This window comes from Mustela nivalis, assembly GCF_964662115.1.
Source record: "Mustela nivalis genome assembly, chromosome: 14".
NCBI lineage: Eukaryota > Metazoa > Chordata > Mammalia > Carnivora > Mustelidae > Mustela > Mustela nivalis.
Window position 1 is genome coordinate 89,315,157 of NC_139033.1, and position 22,221 is coordinate 89,337,377.

The 22,221-nt window shown below is 44.4% G+C and overlaps 1 protein-coding gene across 20 annotated transcripts in view; it reads left to right on the top strand.

The window, feature by feature from the left end:
- The window catches only part of CHEK2 (checkpoint kinase 2), a 51,312-nt gene that overhangs the window by 28,036 nt on the left and 1,055 nt on the right, over positions 1-22,221 (top strand). For 16 of the 20 annotated variants that reach the window (XM_082698103.1, XM_082698116.1, XM_082698119.1 and 13 more), the window contains 9 exons: positions 4,246-4,354; positions 6,942-6,995; positions 10,369-10,430; positions 12,211-12,310; positions 14,007-14,093; positions 15,857-16,020; positions 16,229-16,344; positions 17,379-17,464; positions 22,136-22,216. In XM_082698103.1, the coding sequence (XP_082554229.1) occupies positions 4,246-4,354; positions 6,942-6,995; positions 10,369-10,430; positions 12,211-12,310; positions 14,007-14,093; positions 15,857-16,020; positions 16,229-16,344; positions 17,379-17,464; positions 22,136-22,216 (859 nt within the window). The remainder of the gene's footprint in view (positions 1-4,245; positions 4,355-6,941; positions 6,996-10,368; positions 10,431-12,210; positions 12,311-14,006; positions 14,094-15,856; positions 16,021-16,228; positions 16,345-17,378; positions 17,465-22,135; positions 22,217-22,221) is intronic. The other 4 variants (XM_082698118.1, XM_082698110.1, XM_082698117.1 and 1 more) reach the window with 2 other exon arrangements.

The window sequence follows — 22,221 nt, forward strand, 5'->3', positions numbered from 1 at the left end:
ACTTGCGATTTCTCTCTGTCAAATAAATAAAATCTTAAAAAAAAAAAGAGATAATATTTTTAGTGCAAAATAATTTTTTAAAAAGATACTTATTTACTTGAGAGAGAGAGAGGTGTAGCGTGCATAGGCAGGGCGAGCAGAAGAGGAAGAAGCAGTCTCCCCATTGAGCAGGGAGCCGGATATGGCGCTCAAACCCAGGACCCCAGGATCATGAACTGAGCTAAAGGCAGCCACTTAACTGACTGAGCCAAGGAGGGGCCCTGCAGAATAATTGTTTAAATAAAGATTAGTGAAAAGAGAGACATCATTTCACATTTTTGCAAACGTCTTCGATACCTGGTTTATTAGAAAATGGCTAGATCCTGATACTGCTTCTTTGTTCAGTCCATTATATCACATGTGGTATAGCCTCTGGAAAACTGTATGCTCCTGAGGGAATGAGAATGAAAAAGACAAATAATGTCTTAGTATTATTCTGCAAGTAGTTCAGGCTTTGTGGACATCCTGCAAACAGCTTGAGGTCCCTTAGGGGTTGCTTAATCCTACTTTGAGAACCACTTCCTTAGGTTTTTTTTTTTTTTTTCCTTTTAAGATTTTATTTATTTATTTGAAAGAGAGACAGTGGAAGAGGGAACACAAGTAGGGGGAGTGGGAGAGGGAGAAGCAGGCTCCCTACTGAGCAGGGATTCTGGCTTGGGGATTGATCCCAGGACACTGGGACCACGACTCAAGCTGAAGGTAGATGCCTAAAGACTGAGCCACTCAGGCGCCCCACTTCCTTAGCTTTTTAAGTTTTATTTAAGTAATCTGTATACCCAATAAGGGGCTCGAACTCATGACCCCAAGATCAAGAGTCACATGCACTCTCAACTGAGCCAGCCAGGCGCCCTGAGAACCACTTCCTTAGGGACACCTTTACCACATTGCATCATGTCCTTCAATCTCCCACCCCTCCCCGACCCCAGAAGCCTTTCTTTTAACATTTTTGGAAACATGAAAGTAGAAGTTAATAGAAGGAAATAATTACCTATATTCCTGCCACATAGAATCAAACATAGTGTACTTTATGACCGTCTGTGGGAGATATTTTAGTTTGTAGATGTTAAATTCAGTACCTCACTATGTTTTTGTATTTGCATTGGTGCTTGGAAATTTATAGTGAAATTTGTGCCCATCCTTAAGAAATATATGTGACTTTTTTTTTTCCCTAAGGGAAAATCTTCTAGCTTTTAGCAGGTGCCAGAATCTTAACTCACATGAGTCAGAAAAGAAAAGAACTTTACTGACTCTTGTAATAGGGGCACAACTGATTTCAGGTATGACTGGATCAGGTAGCCTTTAGGGCTTTGTTTCTCTCTTTGAGTTCTGATTATCTGTGTGGCTTTACCTGTGGCTGGATGTAAGGGCTCCTAACTGTTGCCAGGGCTCTGGTGCCTTCACTTGATTCAGCTACTATAGATTTGCTTTCTCTTTGTGGCAGGAAAGATGGCTTCCTGGAGCCCCATTCGTATTTTCTTCCTTCTAGAAGCCACTGTAGGCAAAAATGTTTCTCTCCCAATATCCGCATTTGAGTCCAGGGAGAACCTTGACTGGCTCAATTTTGGTTACAGGTCCATCCTAGGTTACTGTTAGAGATCACCCACCTGAGCTGCATAGACTCAGGAAAGACTTCGCAGGCAAAAGGTGACTTGATCACCTTTTGGGCAATGTTTTGGACAGATGTTAAAAAATAATAGTTATATGGACTGTTACCTCACACTATCTGCAAAAATGAAAAGGAAAAAATGAGGGGCTCTTGGGTGGCTCAGTCAGTTAAGTGTCTGCTTTCGGCTTAGGTTAAGATCCCTGAGTCCCAGGAATGAACCCCGTATCAGGCTCCCTGCTCAGCAGGGAGTCTGCTTTTTCCTCGGACCCTTCCCTCTCCCATACTCTCTGTCTTACTCTCAAATAAATAAATAAAATCTTTAAAAAAAAAAAAAAGGAACAATCTAAATGTAAGAAATAGAAGTATTAAACTATAAGAAGAAAACAGGGATAACTCTTCATGATCTTAGATTTGGTGTTGGTTTCTTAAATATGGTACCAGAAGCATAAAAAAAAATGATAAAGGAAGAAAAAATGGATAAATTAGACTTCATCAAATGTAAAAACTTCAGTGCATCCAGATACTGTAAAGGGAGTGAAACAGCCACGGAGAGAAAAACACTCGCAAGTCAGTATGTCTAATAAGGATCTAGTATTCAGAATAAAGAACAATGAAAGGAAGAACTATCCAGTTTAGAAATGGGCAAAGGATTTAAATAGACTTCTTGAAAGAAGGTATACAAATGACCAACCACCACTTGACATGATGCTCAGCATCCTTGTCATTAGGGAAATGCAAATGAGAACCATAGATACTAGTTTGCAGCCAGGAGGATGGTCATAGTAGAGAAATGGAAAGTAACAAGTGTTTGTTAGGATGCAGAGAAATTGGAAACTCCATGTACTACTGATGGGAATGTAAAATGGTGTAGCCACTATGGGAAATAATTGATTGGTTTATCAAAAAGTTAGGCATAGAATTACCATATGATCCAGCAATTCCCCCTTGAAGGTATATAACCCCCCCCAGTTGAAAACAGGTGTTCAAAAAATAACTTAGGCATGGATATTCAGTTCCTCTCTATTCACAATAGCCAAATATCCATCAACAAATGAATAGCTCAACAAACTGTGATATATCCATACAATGGAATATTCTGTATATTTTTAAATTATTTTTAAAAAGATTTTATTTATTTGTTGGAGAGAGCATAAGCAGGGGAGCAGCAGGCAGAGGGAGAAGCAGGCTCCCTGTTCTGTAAGGAGCCCGATGTGGGATTTGATCCCAGGACCCTGGGATCATGAACTGAGCTGATGAAGGCAGACACTTAACTGAATGAGCCACCTAGGCATCCCACAACGGAATATTATTTAGCTATAAAATGGAGCGAATTACTGATGCATTCTACAGCATGGCTGAACCTTGAGAACATGCTAAGTGAAAGAAGCCAGACACAAAGGGCCACATGTCAAATGATTTCATTGAGATGGGATGTTCAGAATAGGCAAATCCATTGAGACAAAGTAGATCCATGGTTGCCAGTGGCTGGTTGCAGCATAGAATGGGGTGGGGCTTCCATTTGGGCTGATGAAAAAATTCTGCAGCTAGACAGGGGTGATGGTTGCATGACAGGAGGATGTACTTATACTTAATGCCACAAATTGCACATTTTAAAATGATTACGGGGGCGCCTGGGTGACTCAGTGGGTTAAGCCTCTGCCTTTGGCTTGGGTCATGGTCTCAGGGTCCTGTGATGGAGCCCCGCATCAGGCTCTCTGCTCAGCGGGGAGCCTGTTTCTCTGTTTCTGCCTGCCTGCCTCTCTGCCTACTTGTGATCACTCTGTGTCAAATAAATAAATAGAATCTTAAAAAGAAAAATGATTACAGTGATAGATTTTGTTAGGAAAAAAAAATGTCTTCACAAACCCATCATCCCATTCCAGAGTCATAGTAGTTACAGTCTACTTCGGGCATGTAATGAGGGATTGATATTTGAGTGGCCGTTACCTTCACTTGACCCAAGCTTTGGAGAACAGAGCCCACCGGGTTACCTGTATTTTAGGTGGTATCCTGGGTATCATTCCTCCTCCATTACAGTGTCCCAATTAATTGTAAATCTTTGAGAGTTTGCTACAAGCAGGTTAGTTGCATAAATACTTATGTGTTTTAGGCATTGTGATTTTATTTAGGGTGAAATTCCTGGCATTGACTGCTTATATAGTTCGTTTGAATAAGAAAGACGATATCGTTCAAAGTAATTCATTTGCAGATGCTGTTTGCTATAACTTGTGTCAGTCAAACTCATTTTTGTCTAGGACTTTGTTCGACTTGATGTGTTTCTGAATCTAGGATGAGTAATTTCTCTATTTGTTTTTAGTGTCTTTCTGAGAATTTCACACACTGGGGTGCCAGTAAGACTTAAGTCTGTATCTCAGCTCAAAAAGTGGAATTTGGAGCTGACTCAGTGCTATTGGATGATCCACATTCACTTATGCCCTTGACATTTTAACCTTGGTGAGGTTTCACTGTGTTGTCTGAAAATAGGGACAGTGGCAAGGTTGTGTGTGGATGGTATTTAACTTGTTGAGGCCAGCTCAGGAATGATGGGTCTCCCGATTAAAATCATTCTGATAATCGATCATTTTGTGTTTCTCATGCAGTGGTGCCTGTGGTGAGGTGAAGCTAGCTTTTGAGAGGAAAACGTGTAAAAAAGTAGCCATAAAAATCATCAGCAAAAGGAAGTTCGCTATTGGTTCTGAGAGAGAGGCTGTAAGTACCTGTTTGTGGATGCTCAGCTGTTTTTAACACTTAATGTCCCCCAAATAATTTTAGAGTGGCGATGTTCAATGTCAGGAAGAAGTCACTGTTCACATATGTGAATTTGTATTAAACAACACTGATGAATTTTGAGTATTGGGGCTCCTGGGTGGCTCAGTCAGTGAAGCATCTGATTCTTGATTTTGGCTTAGGTCATGGCCTCAGGGTCGTGAGGTCAAGCCCTCTGTTGCATCTGTACTGTGCGTAGAGCCTGCTTAAGATTCTCTCTCTGTCCTTTTGTCCTCACCCATTAAAACCATTAAAAAAAGTGTGTGTGTGTGTGTGTGTGTGTGTGTGTGTGTGTGTGTGTATACACACACACACACATACATGTAAACCTAACCTGGAAATGTACTTATCAATAGCTTGGTTCCAAAAATACTTCATTGTACATAATAATATACCTAGTAGGAAGTGGTGTTACAAGTTGCTACAAGTTTTTACGATACATGAAAGGGAATTGTTGGGTCGTGGGGCAGGAAACCCAGCCTTATCCCTTCCACTTTAACTCTACAACTGTTCCCAATATTCTTTTTTCTTGTAGTCCTTTTTCATAAAATTTGCATTTTTAGATGGTTGAAATCATATTGTATACATCATTTTGTATTCTGGTTTTCCACATAAACGTTAATGCATAAACTTTCCCTTAGTAGATGCCTTGTTTTGTTTTTTTTTTTAAGATTTATATTTATTTATTTGACACAGAGAGAGAGGGGGAGAGAGAAAGCACACTGGCAGAGGGAGCTGTAGGAGAGGGAGAAGCAGGCTTCCTACTGAGCGCAGAGCCTGAGAGATGGGCTCGATCCCAGGATCGTGGGATCATGACCTGAGCTGAAGGCAGCCGCTTAATTGACTGAGCCACCCATGTGCCATGCTTTGTCATGATTGAGTCTCTCTTTTCTGAACGGTATTATAATTTATTCACCCATTGTTCTGTTTAATCTTTTGGAATAATTTCTAGTTCTTTGCCCTTCCCAATAACGAAACAGTGAATATCTTAGCATCTGCAGATTTTTCAAAATCTTAATTAAATTATTTAATTAAAATTTTTCATTTTATCCCATTTTCCCTAATACATGTTTACTGCATTGGTGAAATGGTGAAATGTATTGGTCTTTCAACACATGACCCTACAAATTAATGTAAAGTGAGGTCTCTAATCACATTTTCTTTTGTGGCCAGCTGTTTCTGGCCATTATACTTTTAACATTCTTTCAAGATCGATCCGGGCGCCTGGGTGGCTCAGTGGGTTAAGCCGCTGCCTTTGGCTTAGGTCATGATCTCAGGGTCCTGGGATCAAGTCCCGCATTGGGCACTCTGCTCAGCAGGGAGCCTGCTTCCCTCTCTCTCTCTGCCTGCCTCTCTGCCTTCTTGTGGTTTCTCTCTGTCAAATAAATAAATAAAATCTTTAAAAAAAAAAAAAAAGATCGATCCCCCATCCTCCACCCGCGCCCCAAGGACAATGCCATTCTCATATGGCAAGAGCAATTTCCTTTCTGTGTTCACTTTGTGGTAGATCCTTTTCCCCTGTGATTCTGGGTTTGTTTTCCATTTTGAGGGGAAGAAAACACCTACCGGATTCTTAATGACTTGGAGCAAACTTACACTTCTTAATTTCATCTTTCAAATCAGCTTGGGCTCTTTAAGACCTCTCTATCATCAGAGTATGCCCTGACTTGGTAATGAGTTTAACAGCTTACAGGAAGAGGCAGGCTTTTAAAATTAAACATCTGGGTTTCTTAGCTGAAGTCCATTTTACATAAATATGTAATTCTATATCCTCTTTGCTTGGGAGGGTGTAGCCCCTGAGGCTGAGTGAGTCGATTCATCCTTTTGGAATTGCAGTGGAGAGCAACTCCAGTCCCCTGATGCTTCCTCTCCTTGCTGCCTCAGTAAATATGTCAGCCTGCAGCAAATTGGAGTCTGTGTCTGCTCCGTTATTAGAAATTTGGCTTGACGTTTTCCTTTTACAATTTAATTGAATACCTCTTATCTGTGGTTTATTTATTGTATCATTTTTATGAGTATAAACAATTCCACAGCCAGAGAGACAGAGCTTACAACCAATATTACATTGTATGTTAACCAACCGGAATTCCAATAAAAACTTAAAAAAAAAACAGAGAGCGACAGAGCTCACCAGGTAAGTGTGAGAACCATGGAAATACACTTGTTTCTGGCTTGTGAGAACCGGAGCGAGTGGCTTCCTTTCTGTGTGCCTTAGTTACTCCATCTGTGAAATGAGGATAATCATAGAACCCAGTTTACTTCGGGAGTATGAGACTTCTCTAAGATGATTCTTTCAAAAAAAGAGGCTGACATTGGGCCTGGTCATTTACTGAATGCTATTTGCCACGCACTTTGCAGACTGTTTTTTAGGTGAGCAATTTAATTCTCTGACCCCAACCCTTGAATTGTCTGTATGAGTAAGGCTGGGTGTGTGGAATTCAGGCAGCTTTTACCCAAATAACTTGTAACTAAGTATTTTCTAAATATTGACTATTATTAACAAACTTTGCTTTTTTTTAATTGATCAAAGGATCCAGCTCTCAATGTTGAAACAGAAATAGAAATTTTGAAAAAACTAAATCATGTAAGTATTGCTATAAAATATGAACCATACTTAAATCCACTTCTCTTAAAATATGGGAGGAGTACAAAGTATTTCAGTTTAATAAAGCTAGTATGAACTTGGGTTCCTTAATTATGTGTGTCTGTGTTGTGTGTGTACATGTGTGGGTACACATTCATGGGGGATATGTATTTAGCTGGAAAGAGCTTTATCCTGAAATTTTGAGAGGACAATACTGTATAAAGATTTCATGTTTTACTTCCACTGAGTGAGTTTTGACCAACACCTACATTTCCTAAGTATTTCATCTTAATAGGGATTTGATCAACTGATTATGTTTGGGAAGACGATGCTAATTTGGTAAATTTAGTTTAATTATACCTGAAGTTTCAGTACCTCTGAATTATACCTTGAAGGTGCTGATGTCCATTTATCTCAGCGGGTATAAATAGTTCCTATCTTTTGTGTAGTGATGAGCTTGTCTCACTGGAAAGAGAGTCTTTTAAGAAGTGAGAAGAGAACTTTAGACTGATCCATCTTCCTTTTTATTGTTTTTTTTTTTCTGTTTCTTCATTAATTCATGAGCCCCCGTGAAGTCATGAGCTAGGTTGGCACTGGAATTGAAACTTGCAATTAGACCTCCAGTCTGTTCAGCTAAGGATGATCTTATTTTAATTCTTTTTTTTTGAATGGGGCTAGGGGCAGAGGGGAGAGGGTAAGAGATAATTTAAGCAGACTCCATGCCCAGAGAGGAGCCTGATGCTGGCATTTGATCCACAACCTTAAGATCATGACCTGAGCCAAAATCAAGAGTTGGATGCTTAACCAACTGAGCCACCCAGATACCTGAATCTTAACTCTGGTTCTTAACCTCTAAGCAATGAAAAGATTTCTTCTTTCTCCACCTCCTCAAATGCCTCAGACAGTAAATAGAAATTATTTACCACAATAGTTGTGCCATCACCACAATAGTTGAATAGGTGGGTCTTGAAAGCCAGAGAATCTGAGTAGCCAGCATCCTGGCTTTGCTTTCTTCTAATTCCCTTGCAACTTCCTCCTCTTCCCCTGAATTAGCCTTTTTTTCCCCAAGGGATCTGTAATCTCTCGTTCAAGAGAGGAGTCCTCTAATCTGGGGTGGGGTTGCTTCAAACATACCCATAAGATAAACACTTCAAATCCTCAGGGAATTTTTCCTGATGTCAGAGGATCCCCAAACATAACATTTACACAAATCCAATGTCCACTGCAGTCGAGAGGAATTTAGAATCCTCGAGAAAGATCTCTGGAGATACTTTCTTGGCAGTTTACAAGGGTATGTGGAAAGCTCTTGGAAATTGAATATAGGCTCACGAGTGCATTTGGGGGATAATGAGTAGAGCCTGATAGCCCAGCACAGCCTAGTGCTTGGAGCCAGGCATTGATCCAGTCAGTCATCAGACACTGTGCCAGCCTGTCTTCTAAGACCTGGGTGGTGCTGAGCACAGATGGATTTGGCTGTCCCCCCTCTCCTGTGGTTTCAGCCTAGTGGGGGAGATAGACCTGGGTTCCTAGTCCCATCTTTCTTACCTCCTGGCTCTCAGGTGGTCATTTCACATTTCATAGCCTCTGTTTGCTCATCTGTGCAGTGGAGACAAACCATAAAGGTCAGTTGGGAATTCAATGAGATTTGCTCGCCAAGCTTTCTGTGTGGAGAACATGCTTGGGGAGTGACAGCAATCTGTCACTCCCTAAACTGTTCCGTGCATGATCTAAGTGGAGGGTTTAGGGTAGTAGCTCTGGTTCAGGGGAGATGCCTTCAGCTACAGTGCTGCAGCATGTGAATGACCCTAGAGGTGGTGGTGCCTACAGGCTTGGACTGCCGGGGACATCCTCGTGCTCTACCAGCTCCCAGACCCATCTGTTCCCAGGTGGGCCCTGGCCCTGCCGGGTGAAGCCAGGCAGAACCAAGCAGCTCTCATTTGTTCCTCTGATCTCCTGGTTCTTTTCCACGTGTGTCTTCTGCTTCTATATTTCATCAAGATGATCACATGCATAGAATCTAGAGAGTCAAATCTTGCTCAAAGGTTTATACACAGACTGTAGCTCTGCAGCCCCCTAATCCTCCCCTACAAACATTTTAGAACTCTTTCATCTGTTTTTTTTAAACCAGTGCATCCATATTTCTATATGATAGGCATAAAGTGCTGTTTCTTGATGTATCAATTTGAGATAGCCTGTTGCCTTCCTGTTACGGTATATGAGAATTTCAGTTTTCCTTTCCTCTCTGTTTCTCTTAATATAACACTATAATACATATCCAGTGTCTTCATTATTGTGACAATTAACAAATGGTCATACAGAGCAAGGATATGCTATGATCATAGGTAAGGAGTGGTGGAGCCGGTCTGTTCTCAGCCTCTCTCCCATGGTTGTGTATGCTATGACCAAAATGGGGCCTGCGGGGGCGCCTGGATGGCTTAGTTGGTTAAGGATCTGCCTTTGGCTCAGGTCATGATCACGGAGTCCTGAGATGGAGTCCCTGCATTGGGCCCCCTGCTCCTTGGGGAGCCTGCTTCTTTCTCTGCCTGTTGCTCCCCCTGCCTGTGCTCGCTTGCTCTCTTGCTCTCTGTCAAATAAATAAATAAAATCTTCAAACAAAATGGGCTGGCATAGTCTACCCTCAGTTGGTGGTGTTTTGTTTGTATTAATCTGGGCAGCATATGAATGTCTCCTGTGTGCCAGCTGCTCTCTGAGTGTTGGTCCTAGAAAGATAAATAAGACTCGGGTGTTGGGGGCGGGGGGGGACTCAACCCATGAAGTGCCTGATGGAAGGAGACCCATGGTGGGTATTAGTTTCCTTTTTCTGCCCTCCTGGAGCTCACAGTCTGGTGAGATAGACATTGAAGATGGGCGTCAGGCATGCAGATGAGAACCAATGCAGGGAACTGTGGGTGCATTCCAAGGGTGACATTGACCTAGGCTGACCTGAGGCTGGATACCCAGAGGGCTGGATCACCAGGCAGGAGGATGGTGAGCCGAGTGTGACATTGGGAATCTTGGGCAGGCAGGGTGTTTCATGGTCCAGAGAGGAGGAAGCACGCTAGTGTTTGGTTCTTTGGGTTCCTTAGGTGTCCTTCAGTACCTGGGTTCTGGGACAGTCAGCAGGGATGTTGGAAAGACACTGGCCTGCCTTCCTTGGTGCCATCCTTGTGTGTGAAACATGACCTGTCCCTCCCCAGCTTGGTGGGATGGAGGATTTATTGCACATTCTCATTGAAGAGCCAGCTCAGTGATGTGCTGCCTTTTCTGCAATACGGACTTCAGTGTCTTGAGGCAGGGGACCAAATGCCTGAGTCCTGCTCCTGTGGTTTCCCTCTTGGGAGCTTCTTACTACTTTTCCTCTGTTCTCTCTTAGCCTTGTATCATCAAGATTAAAGACTTTTTTGATGCCGAAGATTATTACATTGTCTTGGAATTGTAAGTAATAAACCTTTCTATTTGTTTCTATTTCATTGCTTATAAGCCACCAAAGAATTGAAGGCTGGCGTGCTTTTTTCCCATCCTGGGAACCCTCGTATGTATGTGGTCGTGGGGCTCACAATGTGTGCTTGTGGCGTCAGTGTTGATTCTAAAATCCCTCCAGTGTTTCCAGAAGCACGTGGCTTAGAAGTTCCAGGCCCTGAGTCGGAGGCCTGAGTTTGGATACTACTCTGCAGGTGACTGCCCGTGAATGAGTTTCCTTCATGTCTCTGAGTCTTTAACTTGTATCGAGAAGGTGGGTATGATGATACCCTATGCACAGAGTCATAAAGTTTCATCCCATGAGGGATGGAAAGTGCCCAGCAGAGCCTCTGGCACACATAGTTGCTCAGACACACGTGCATATTAATTACCCTGAAACACCTGCCCAGGTAGATCCTGCTTGGGATTGAAGTCCTGGGCGGTATGGTGACACCTGATTTTTTTGTTGCGGGTTTACTTGGTGGTCTTTTTCAGTAACCACAAAGTCCTGTCTTCTGTGGTGTGAGCAAAACAATTTTTGGTCCTGTCCTTGCAAGAGGCTTGTCTTAAGGCTCATTCCTGCCTAAATACATGGTGTTTCTGGGAGCGGCTCTTGTGGCAGACGGGCGAGGCTTTGCTCCTGAGTGGCACATAGTGGCTAAGCAGGTTGACCACTAAGATTTTAGAATAAATAGCCTCAGTCATAGCACTAGAAGACTGGGTGACCCTTGGGATGCTTAACGGAATATCTGTTTCTGTCTGACCGGACCTACTTAAAACAGTTCAATAATGGGGTGCCCGGGTGGCTCAGATGGTTAAATTCTGCCTTCAGCTCAGGTGATCCCAGCGTCCTGGGGTCCAGCCCTGCATTGGGCTTCCTGCTTGGTGCGAAGCCTGTTTTCCCTCTCCCACTGCCCCTTGTGTTCGTGCTCTCGCTGTTTCTCTTTGTCAAGTAAATAAATCTTTATTTACTTTGTCAAGTAAACAAGTCTTTAAGAAACAAAACCAGTTTGATATATTTAATATAACAGTCACCGAGACTAATGAAGCACTTAGTCTGAGCCAGTTCCTGCTCTGAGCATTTCGTGTGAATTGACTCCTTTACCCTTTGTGACGGTCATCCAGGTGACTCACAAGTTACTGCAGGGTTCCTATGTTTAGCCCCCCTTTACGGAGAAGGAAACTGAAGTTCAGAGGGATTGAATAACCCCACCAAGCAGCCACATTGTGCCAGCTGCCTTACCTATATTAATTATCTCTTAATTTTTACAACAGCCATCAAGTTAAAGGTTGGGTGGGGGGTGGTTATCCCTGTTTTTTTAAGAGGCAGAAACAAGCTCAGAGAGGTGATATAACTTGCCCAAAGTCCCAAAGCGGGGAAGTGAGGGAACTGGGGTTCAGCCCCCGCTGACCTGATTGCTCCAGCCACAGAATCCCCTGGGGCCTGCGATAAAAATGCAAGCTCATGGGCTCCACCTGGGGCCCAGTGAGTCAGATTCTTAAAACCTCCTAAGTGTGTCCAGTGCCCTCTGCCCACTCCTTCCATCTGTCCTCATTCCTTCCTTTCTAGCGGGGACCTCTTTACGGTAGAGAGGAGACTTAACGAGCTCACTGCTTTTCTTCCAAACAGGAGTCCTTAAGAGTGAGTAACAAAGGCAGCTCTTTGCTTGTCTGAAAGAATCTTGTTGGTGTTACTGTGTTAATCCAAGGGAGTCTGCCTCCAGAGGGAACCCCCTCCTTTGCCTATGTCTTCCAGGATGGAAGGAGGAGAGCTCTTCGACAGGGTGGTGGGAAATAAGCGCCTGAAAGAAGCTACGTGCAAACTCTATTTTTACCAGATGCTCCTGGCTGTCCAGGTAAGCGAAGCCCTTGGATCTTTTGACACCCTGCTCGTGGGTGAATTATTCCCGAAGTCAGGCAGAAAGCAAGGGATGGTGCGTAAAACCCAGGGTACAGAGTCTGCCTGTTCTTGTGTTGTTCTGTTCTTGGCAAAAACACCCCCCCTTTTTAAAAAGATTTTATTTATTTATTTATTTGACAGAGGCACAGCGAGAGAGGGAACACAAGCAGTGGGGTTGGGAGAGGGAGAAGCAGGCTTCCTGCTGAGCAGGGGCCCTATGCGGGGTTTCATCCCAGGATCCCGGGATCATGACCCAAGCCGAAGGCAAATGCTTAACAACTGAGCCTCCCAGGCGCCCCATCCCATGCCTTTGACTCAGATGGGAAAAGTCTTGCTGGGAAGCTTAAGTGACAGTAACAAGGGGAGTTAGAGAAATAAACAGGGCCCCACATGTCTTCTCTTTAACCTGGAGCAATATCTGGAGGGCACTGATCTCTTCTTGGGCCTGAACCTTGTAGAAAACCTCTTAACCTGCTGGGAGCTTGGGGGGTGGCAGGCAGGTGGGAGAGTAAGGGTGGGAAGGTGGGGTGGTTGTGACAGATGGATACCCCCCCACTCCAGTTCCAGGTGGCCCCCTTAGGTGCCTGTGAGCCCTAGCAGCAGGTGGGTGGGCATATGCTCCGCCTGCTCTAGTCTGTGGGGATGTTGGGTGAAGGAGTAGCTGGTGGTACCCTGCCTGCTTCTGAACATCACGTTTTCAAACCAAATTCAGCTGTGGCGATTGCCTGGCAAGACTTCTTCCCTTGAAGACCTACTCCACGATGGAAACCCAAGTGTTTGGAAGCAGTTCTCCTATGGAGTGGGGGTTGAGGGAGATTTTCCTGCGGCTGGTTCACCTGGGTTTGCCCTCCCTGGGGGCTTTGACAGGTCTTTCTCCTGTTGAGGGTGTTTTGGAGGAGTTTTTGTTCCAGGCCAGGGTGTGTGTGTGGCCGGGGTGGGGTGGGGGGCGGGGGCGGTGCATTCAGATGAATTGAAGTCCGTTAGCCCCTAACCAGTACTTTACTGTCTTAATAATTGATTCTCTCCCTTCTGTCATACCAAGAACATTAAGATGTGTTGAGTACAGATCCGTGGGTGGGGGAATTTTTTCCCTAAAGAAATGACTTGGTGTATAAAAATGGTGACCACAGAGACAACATCAACGTTCTATTTCAGGCATAGAGATTTTGAAGATGAACTCAATTTTTGTGTTGAGGAATACGTGAACTCTGGGTATTTAAACAGATAATTTATAGTTAGGTGCTTTACAGAGGCCTTTAAAAACTATCCTCAGGAAAAGAATAACCAAATACATTATTATAATTTTTTAAAACTTTTTGGAAAGATTTTATTTATTTATTTGACAAACAGAGATCACAAGTAGGCAGAGAGGCAGGCAAAGAGAGAGGGGAAAGCAGGCTCCCTGCTGAGCAGAGAGCCCAATGCGGAGCTGGATCCTAGGACCCTGAGATCATGACCTGAGCCAAATAAAGGCAGAGGCTTAACCCACTGAGCCACGCAGGTGGCCCTGGGGGAATATGGTTTTGAATAGCCTGGCTTATGGTTTCACCCAGCTGTAAGGGGTGTGTGTGTGTGTGTGTCTGTATCTGTGTCTGTCTTTACTCACTTACCTACTCCATAAATCCAAGGGTCATGCCTCCCTTTCTGTGTAGTACCTTCACGAAAATGGTATTATACATCGGGACTTAAAGCCAGAGAATGTTCTGCTCTCATCTCAAAAAGAGGACTGTCTTATAAAGGTAAGAAATTTATGTTCTGTTTGTGGCCACTCTAGTAGGTTTCTGTCCCCAAACTTATAAAATTCGTCAAGTAAAAAGTGGGAGCATGAAAAGGTAGAGAATTTGACCTTTCCGGTATTAGCGGTTTTTTAGTGATCAGATAGTATTGCTCCAATCCAGATTTTATTTTATTTTTTTTTAGAAGATTTTATTTATTTATTTGAGAGAGAATGAGTGAGAGAGAGCATGAGAGAGGAGAATGTCAGGGGGTCAGAGGGAGAAGCAGACTCCCCAAGGAGCTGGGAGCCCGATGCGGGACTTGATCCTGGAAGTCCGGGATCATGACCTGAGCCAAAGGCAGTCGCTCAACCAACTGAGCCACCCAGGTGCCCCCCCCTTTTTAAAAGATTTTATTTATTTATTTATTTGACAGGCAGAGATTACAAATAGGCAGAGAGGCAGGCAGAGAGAGAAGGAGAAGCAGGCTCCCCGCTGAGCAGAGTGCCCAACGCGGGGCTCGATCCCAGGACCCTGAGATCATGACCTGAGCTGAAGGCAGAGGCTTTAATCCACTGAGCCATCCAGGCACCCTATTTTATTTTTTATTAAAGATTTTATTTATTTATTTGACAGAGATCACAAGTAGGCAGAGAGAGAGGAAGAACCAGGCCACCTGCTGGGGAGAGAGCCTGACATGGGGCTCAACCCCAGGACTCTGGGATCATGACCCCAGCTAAAGGCAGAGGCCTTAACCCACTGAACCTAGCGCCCCCAAATCCAGGTTTTAATGAGCATTTATTGTCCTCTACTTTATACAAGCAATTTTTGTTTAAAGGGGAAGGACCGGGGGGGCGCCTGGGTGGCTCAGTGGGTTAAGCCGCTGCCTTCGGCTCAGGTCATGATCTCAGAGTCCTGGGATCGAGTCCCACATCAGGCTTTCTGCTCAGCAGGGAGCCTGCTTCCCTCTCTCTCTCTCTGCCTGCCTCTCTACCTACCTGTGATCTCTCTCTGTCAAATAAATAAATAAAATCTTTAAAAAAAAAACAACAAAAAAAGGGGGGGGAGGAGGGATCTAGATGGATGAGAGAATCCCATCCCCTATCTACCATTGCTTTTCTAAGGCAGTGTGCTTCCCAACCCTGGCTTCAGTATAGAATCTTCTGTTGATTAAAAAAAAAAAATCATGATACCCAGCCTGCATCTCAGAATTTTTCTTCCAAGCTCCTCAAGTATTTGAGTGTTGAGATTGTTTGAGAAACTAGGATCTAAGAAAAACCATGGATAACTAATTAGGTCCCTAGAGTCTGGGTTAGATAAGGATTATAAACCTTTCTTTAAGGTACAGAGAACCACAGGTAAATTGGAGAAGAAACCTTGAGCTTCCTTGGCTTGGGATGTTTAATTTAAGCAAAATAAATTTTTGTTAAAATTTTATTTACTTATTTGACAGAGAGAGATCACAAGCAGGCAGAGAGGCAGACAGAGAGAGGGGAGGGGGGAAGCAGGCTCCCTGCTGAGCAGATGCGGGGCTCAATCCGAGGACCCTGAGATCATGACCTGAGCCGAAGGCAGAGGCTTTAACCTGTTGAGCCATTGAGCCACCCAGGTGGCCCAAGCAAAATGAAATTTAACTTGCAGTGTTAAAGATTCCAGTTTAACAGGCACGAGCTATATAGGATGGGAACTGATCTCGCCTGCGTTGCCTTTTAGGACTGGCAAGACTATGTTAGTCTTTTTATTTTATGACACCATTAAAAATGATTCCCTTTTGTCCTTAATTTTAGATTACTGATTTTGGGCAGTCTAAGATCTTGGGGGAGACCTCTCTCATGAGAACATTATGTGGTACTCCTACTTACCTGGCTCCTGAGGTTCTTAATTCCTTTGGGACTGCTGGATATAACCGGGCTGTGGATTGTTGGAGTTTAGGAGTGATTCTTTTTATTTGGTAAGAAAAGTTTCATTGCTTCAGAGTCTGGTTGGAGGTAACTAGGTAAAGTCAGAAACGTGTCCAGATAGAGAGCTTGTGTTTAAATTGGGTGACCTTTTTTTTTTTTTTTTGACCATTTATCTAAAGAAAAATCTAATCTGTATGTCTAAATGCCACTGAGGATATAATTTGATTTCTTTTCCTTTCTCTCTCTGCCAATATTAAGCCTTAGTGGGTATCCACCTTTCTCTGAGCATAAGACTCAAGTGTCTTTGAAGGATCAGATCACCAGTGGAAAATTCAATTTCATTCCTGAAGCCTGGGCAGAGGTCTCAGAAAAGGGTATGGATATGAAAGGGTTAAGAATTTGTGGTTTGCCAAGATGTGTGTGTGCTGTGGTGGAAATTTCTATTCATATTCTTCATATTCTGTTAGGTTCCTCCTGTTAATTCTTAATTTCTGTTAATTGTTTTACACCTTTTGTGGGGCAAAGGAAGTTGAGAACAGAGCCTCCAGACAAGGCTTACTGAGGCTCATATTTTGTTTGGGTCTGCTACCCCTAGCTGTGTGACCTTAGGCAAGTTACTTAATGTCTCTGAGTTACCCTTTCCTTTATATGTAAAGCAGGTACAGTAGACCCCTCCCTTAAAGGGTTTTAGTGAGAGTAGGTATAACCTAAGCAAGTGGCTGGCACCTAGTAAGTGTACAAAATAATGACTAACTTTTCAGTTATAAAGTCTCCTTGGAGTGAGCAAGTAAGAGCTAAAGTAATTTCTTTGTGTTTTAGAATTTAAAAGTGTAACTTTGTACTTCTCAAAAGGAAAACTAGAAAAGGAAAACTAAATGTCAGGCTATGTAACATAGACAATTCTGTTAAATCTTAGAATGTTGAAGGAATAATATTGTTGCAATACAAAAGCCAGCCTCTACTTGCTTGCTGTCAAGCTTTGTTTCTGCCAAGCCTGCAGTTCCGAGGAGCCTGTTGCTGGCTGAGAAACTCTCACTGTCAAGTTGGGAGAGTTGGCTGAACATCCTAAGCACCCTAGAACTAGGTAGAAGTTCAGATTTAATTAGTTTGAACTTGAGTCCAGCAATGAATGGGGGGAACGGGGAGAGTTGAGGAGGTGGTGATGTGTGAACAAGGAGAGACGGGGGGGGGGGGGGCATTATATTCATTCCTGGTGTTCTGAATACAGAGTGAGGACTGGGGCGTGGGGGTGGGGGGCCTTGGACACCACACCTGCTGACTTGCAGTGACATCAGCCCCTCCCTCTCTTTGGATGTTGGCCTGTGATTCTGGCACACTTTAATTTTGCTGATTTAATGTATCTTCCCTTTCCACTAAGATTTGATATTTGATTATCTTATTGCTTTAGCTCTGGACCTTGTCAAGAAGTTGTTGGTAGTGGATCCAAAGGTGCGTTTTACGACAGAAGCAGCTTTAAGACACCCATGGCTTCAGGTTTGTATGGGACAACATTTGCTAGCATGAACTATGTGGGGACCTGAAGGATAAAGGAAGAAGTTGGAAATGTTCGCTTTGTTGAGACTGTTTAATGCACCTTCCGTATCTAGGGTATGTTTCTGTGTGTATATGCGTCATGAGCATAGGCGTGTCTTTGGGTACAACCTTTTCAACTTAACTTGTGGCTTCTGGAAGGCCAGGACAGGTCACTGGCCTTTCCTAGTCCCACTTGGGTTCCCCAAGTCTGCAGTTTGGCGGTGGCACCTTGAGAAGTGGTTCTAGCTCAGAACCTCCACTGCCACTCCCACCTGTGCCAGCCTCTTCCCTCACACAGGTGGGATGGGCTTCCTCCCAGCTGTCCTTGTCCTTAAGTCGGAGAGCAGGAGGAAGAGGAGGAGGGCAGCTTCTCTGGGGGAAAGGGGTGCCCTTTCTTAAGCCTAAGTGAGCATACAGGGTCCCACTTATTCCTAGTGAGTAAACAGACCATGAGCGCAGGCTGTTACTGCACCTTTCCAGTCTGTATTATCTCTGTATCCTTGATGTGGGTTTTACTGGATTATACTGTGACCTCATTCTAGCTGTCAGACTTAGAAGTCCTTTGTGGTTTTGGTGGACTGATCTTTGGTTTTAGAACTAGCTATAGCACGGGACAGGTTTTCTGGCGGATGTCAGGCCTCCTGTGAAATGCAGTTCCACTCAGTACAGCCGTACCCCTTTTTGTTGATTTCCATTTGGTCTGTTTCCTGTGGGGATGGGGAACTTAACCAGCTAGCTGGAGCTCGGGGCTCAAGTACTCTGGGGATTATTGGTCCAGAAACTCTTCCGGACCATCCAGTCTCAGGACTGTGCTTGCGGGGCTCTGGGAAGACTGTCCCTATTCTTTCATTCTTCCAGCTCTCCATACCTAACGGTTTTGCTCAGGCCAGCTCAGGTTGAGAACAACAAATCCTTGGAAGAAAAAAAAAAAGTAGATGCATTTGTTTGGGCTATTGCCCTGGAAACAGCGGTCTTCCCCCAGAAGAAATCTGTTGGATGATTTAGCACTTCGTAGACCACACAGATTTGAAACAGCAGGACCCTCAAGAAAAGGAATTTGGAAACAAGGGTGCCTTTGCGTGTGGGGATTTAATTTTGATGAAAAAGAAAAACATGCCTCTTGGCTCTTTTGATGTGCCCTAATAGGGAAACTTTTGGGGCCAGATGTGGAGGTGCAGGAGTTGTGCTGGTCTTGTTTTGGGGGGTTGGGGGGGTAGGATGTAGCTTGCCAGTTAGGCCAGGGCACTGAGTTTGTAGCTGCCCACAGCTTACGAACGTGCCTAACCTATTTTTCTTGTTCTGTTTGTCTCAAAAGAAAACTGTTACTAACAACTGAGGAAAAGGTGAAGTTCAGTGCTCCCCAGGGGTCTCACTGGAAAACTGTTGTCCACATTTTGTTTTTGCTGCAGAAGGTGGAGGGAACACAGAGTGAGGACAGGAATGCAGACACTGGCCGGCATTACTTATCTGCTAGTGATAGCTTAGGTTTTATTTTGGGAAATTTCAGTGCTTTTGAAGAAGCCAAATGGCTTTGTGGGTCTGGCCCTGGACTGAGTGTTTGGAATGTGAATTCCAGTCTGTCTTGCTCTTAACTGTGTTTGGTTTGGGGAACATCCTTTATGTGATCCCATGACACCCCATAACATCCACTCTTTGGCACTTCATACTCAGTTTCTGAAATGGAGAACTCCTTCCGGCTTGCCTTTGAGGCATTTTACAATATACATTTTTGAATAGATTGTAGACATCTCCAAGGAAGGTGTTTGCAGATGCACATTGTTACCTGTGGTATATAATGAGTGCCTTTTCCATATTATTGCTACTAATTGTTAATTTATTATTATTATTATTTTTAAAGATTTTATTTATTTGAGAGAGAGAGAGAGAGAGAACACAAACAGGGTGAGTAGGAATGGGAGAAGCAGGCTCCCCACCGAGCAGGGAGCCCAATGCGGGACTTGATCCCAGGACCCTGGGATCATGACCCGAGCTGAAGGCAGACGCTTAACGCCCGAGCCACCCAGGTGCCCCAGTTGTTTTTTTTTTTTTTTAAGATTTTATTTATTTATTTGACAGAAAGCACAAGTAGGCAGAGGTAGAGAGAATAGAGAGAGAGAGAAAGAAGCAGGCTCCCTGCTGAACAGAGAGCCTGATGTGGGGCTCGATCCCAGGACCCTGAGACCATGACCTGAGCTGAAGGCAGAGGCTTAACCCACTGAGCCACCCAGGTGCCCCCCCAATTATTTTTTTTTTTAAGATTTTTTTTATTTGAGAGAGAGCAAGCGCACACGAGTAGGGGGAGGATCAGCCAGAGAGGGGGACAAGCAGACTCATGGAGTCTGATGCCGAGCTTGATCTCACGATCCTGAGATCATGACCTGAGCTGAAATCAAGAGTCAGACGCTATACTGACTGAGCCACCCAGCTGCCCTGATGATTTGTTTTAAATGTAGGCCTAAATAGGCTTGTGGGCAGTTCTGGCTATACAACAGAGCTGCCGTCCAGTGTGTTGCTGTGTGGGTTTGTTCTTTGTGTTCGTTCTTTCAACGACAGTTAATGAGCTCATGTGTCAACACGTAGATACTGGGGATGCAAAGAAGAGAAAGATAAGTTCTTGCCTTGGGGAGCTGACAGTCTGGGTGGGGGCCAACCCCGACCATAGTCATCACAGCACAGTGGAATACATGTGGCAGTAGGAGTAGGTGTAGAGCATGAGGGGGGACCCTCAGAGAGAGACAGGGCCATGGTCCATTGGGTTTCAGGTACTCATGGGTTCACACAGTATGAAGAGGTTCTAAAGGCTGAGTGGCCTGGGGATGACATGGGTGTATTTAGTTTGCTAGAGCTGCTATAACAAAATACTGCAGACGGGGTGGCTTAAACAACAGAAGTTTATTTCCTTACAGTTCTGGAGGCTAGAAGTCCCGATTTCAAGGTGTTGGCACACATTTGGTTTCTCCTGTGGCATCTCTCCTTGCCTTGCAGATGGCTGTCTTCTCCCTGTCCTCACATGGCCTTTTCTCACATCTCTGTGCTCACATCCCTGGCGTCTCTTTCTCTTCTTGTGGGGAACACCAACCACACTAGATTGGAACCCCACCCTAATAGCCTCATTTTAACTTAATTGCCCCTTCAAAGGCCCTGTCTCCAGATGGTCACTGGGGGTTACCATTTCAACATTTGAATGTAGGGGGCAGAGGTGGGGTGGACATAGTTTAGTCACCATGGGTGGACCTCATTTTCAGTCCCTCTAGATGGAGGCCCCTGTGCGTTTTACAGTGCCTGGCACCTAAGGCTGCTCAGGAAGTATTTGTTCACTGAGTGAATGACAGCGGTGGGTGAGGGGGATGGGCAGGATGGCAAGGAGGGCATTCCTGGTGGGGGCTGTGAGCGGGAATAGGGGGAAAGAGGGGAAGGAATTTTGAGAGTGGCATGGAGTAGGAAGTAAGATCCTACTGGAGATTGTGGAGCAGAATCCAGATGAAGGTGGTGCTCTCAGAATGGGCAGTGGGGGACGCTACCCAGAGTGCCTCAGTAAACAGTGTGTTGGAAGCAGGTGATTCAGCCGCTAGATGAAGAACAGGCGAGTTCATTCTTGAGCACTGTAATTTTTCTGTACGTATCGAAGTGCTGAATGTTGGAGGCCTTCACTCCTATGTCCTCTGCCCCTACCTACCGAGGTGCTCTTGGCTTAGTGGGAGGAACGGGAGAGGGTTGGATGGGAAGGTTCATGGGGCCTTGGAATCAGGCTGCTGTGGGTCTGTCTTGTGCCGTGCTACTTTTGAGTGGCTGAGCTGGGCTTCTAGCTGGCCCCATCCTAGTCATGGATGTTTCACCTTTCTGAAGATGGGGAGAGTTGCACCAGGTTACTTTTCAGGATTCCCAGACACAGATCCTTAAACCCTGTAGAAGTAACACTCACGGAGGTGGGAATTACCTCATAGACATCTGGGCAGGAGTTCTGTGTGTGCACATGCACCTTCCACTCCCCCTTCTTCCTCTAGCAACACGAAACACCTGTAATGCTGTGGTCTGTTCATCTGTCCTCCTTTCTCTTTAGCTCTGGAATATTGTGGGCTTTAAAATTGTGACTTGTGTAGTATTTGCTGGGAGAATTTTCTGGGATGCTGGGTTGCTTTGTTAGGGAGGCCCCAGTAAATGCTCTTATTCCAGGCACCTCCTGGAAAGGTTTGGGGAATTTTATAGGGTCTGCTCTCAGATCCTATAAAGGGTCAGGACTGAGTCAGTCCCAGCCTCTGACTTCCTGATTGCCCTTTCTCAGGATCTGGGATGCTGGTTCTGAAAGTCTTTCGACTGCTAACATCTGTGGTTCTCCCTGACCCAATGAGAGCCCTGAGGCATGTGGATGTGATTCAGCCGGTGTCCACCGAGTCTGGACTCTGATTAGACTCCTCTGGGAAGGCAGAGCTGTGGAGTGCATGGCCCATTACCTTCTGAGCCTCAGCAAGAGTGTGCCTTTTGGTGGACAGACTGGGTGTCCTTACCAACTTTCCTCTTTCCCGGGCCAACTTAGCCCTGTCTTTTTAGGAGCTTGCTTTCCTTCAGACACAGTCTACTGAGGTTTTTTTTTTTCTTTTTTTTTTTTTTTCTTTTCTTTTCATTTCTTCACAGGATGAGGACATGAAGAAAAAATTTCAGAATTTGCTTTTTGAAGAAAATAAGTCGGTGTCTCTACCCCATGCCCCAGCCCAGGTATT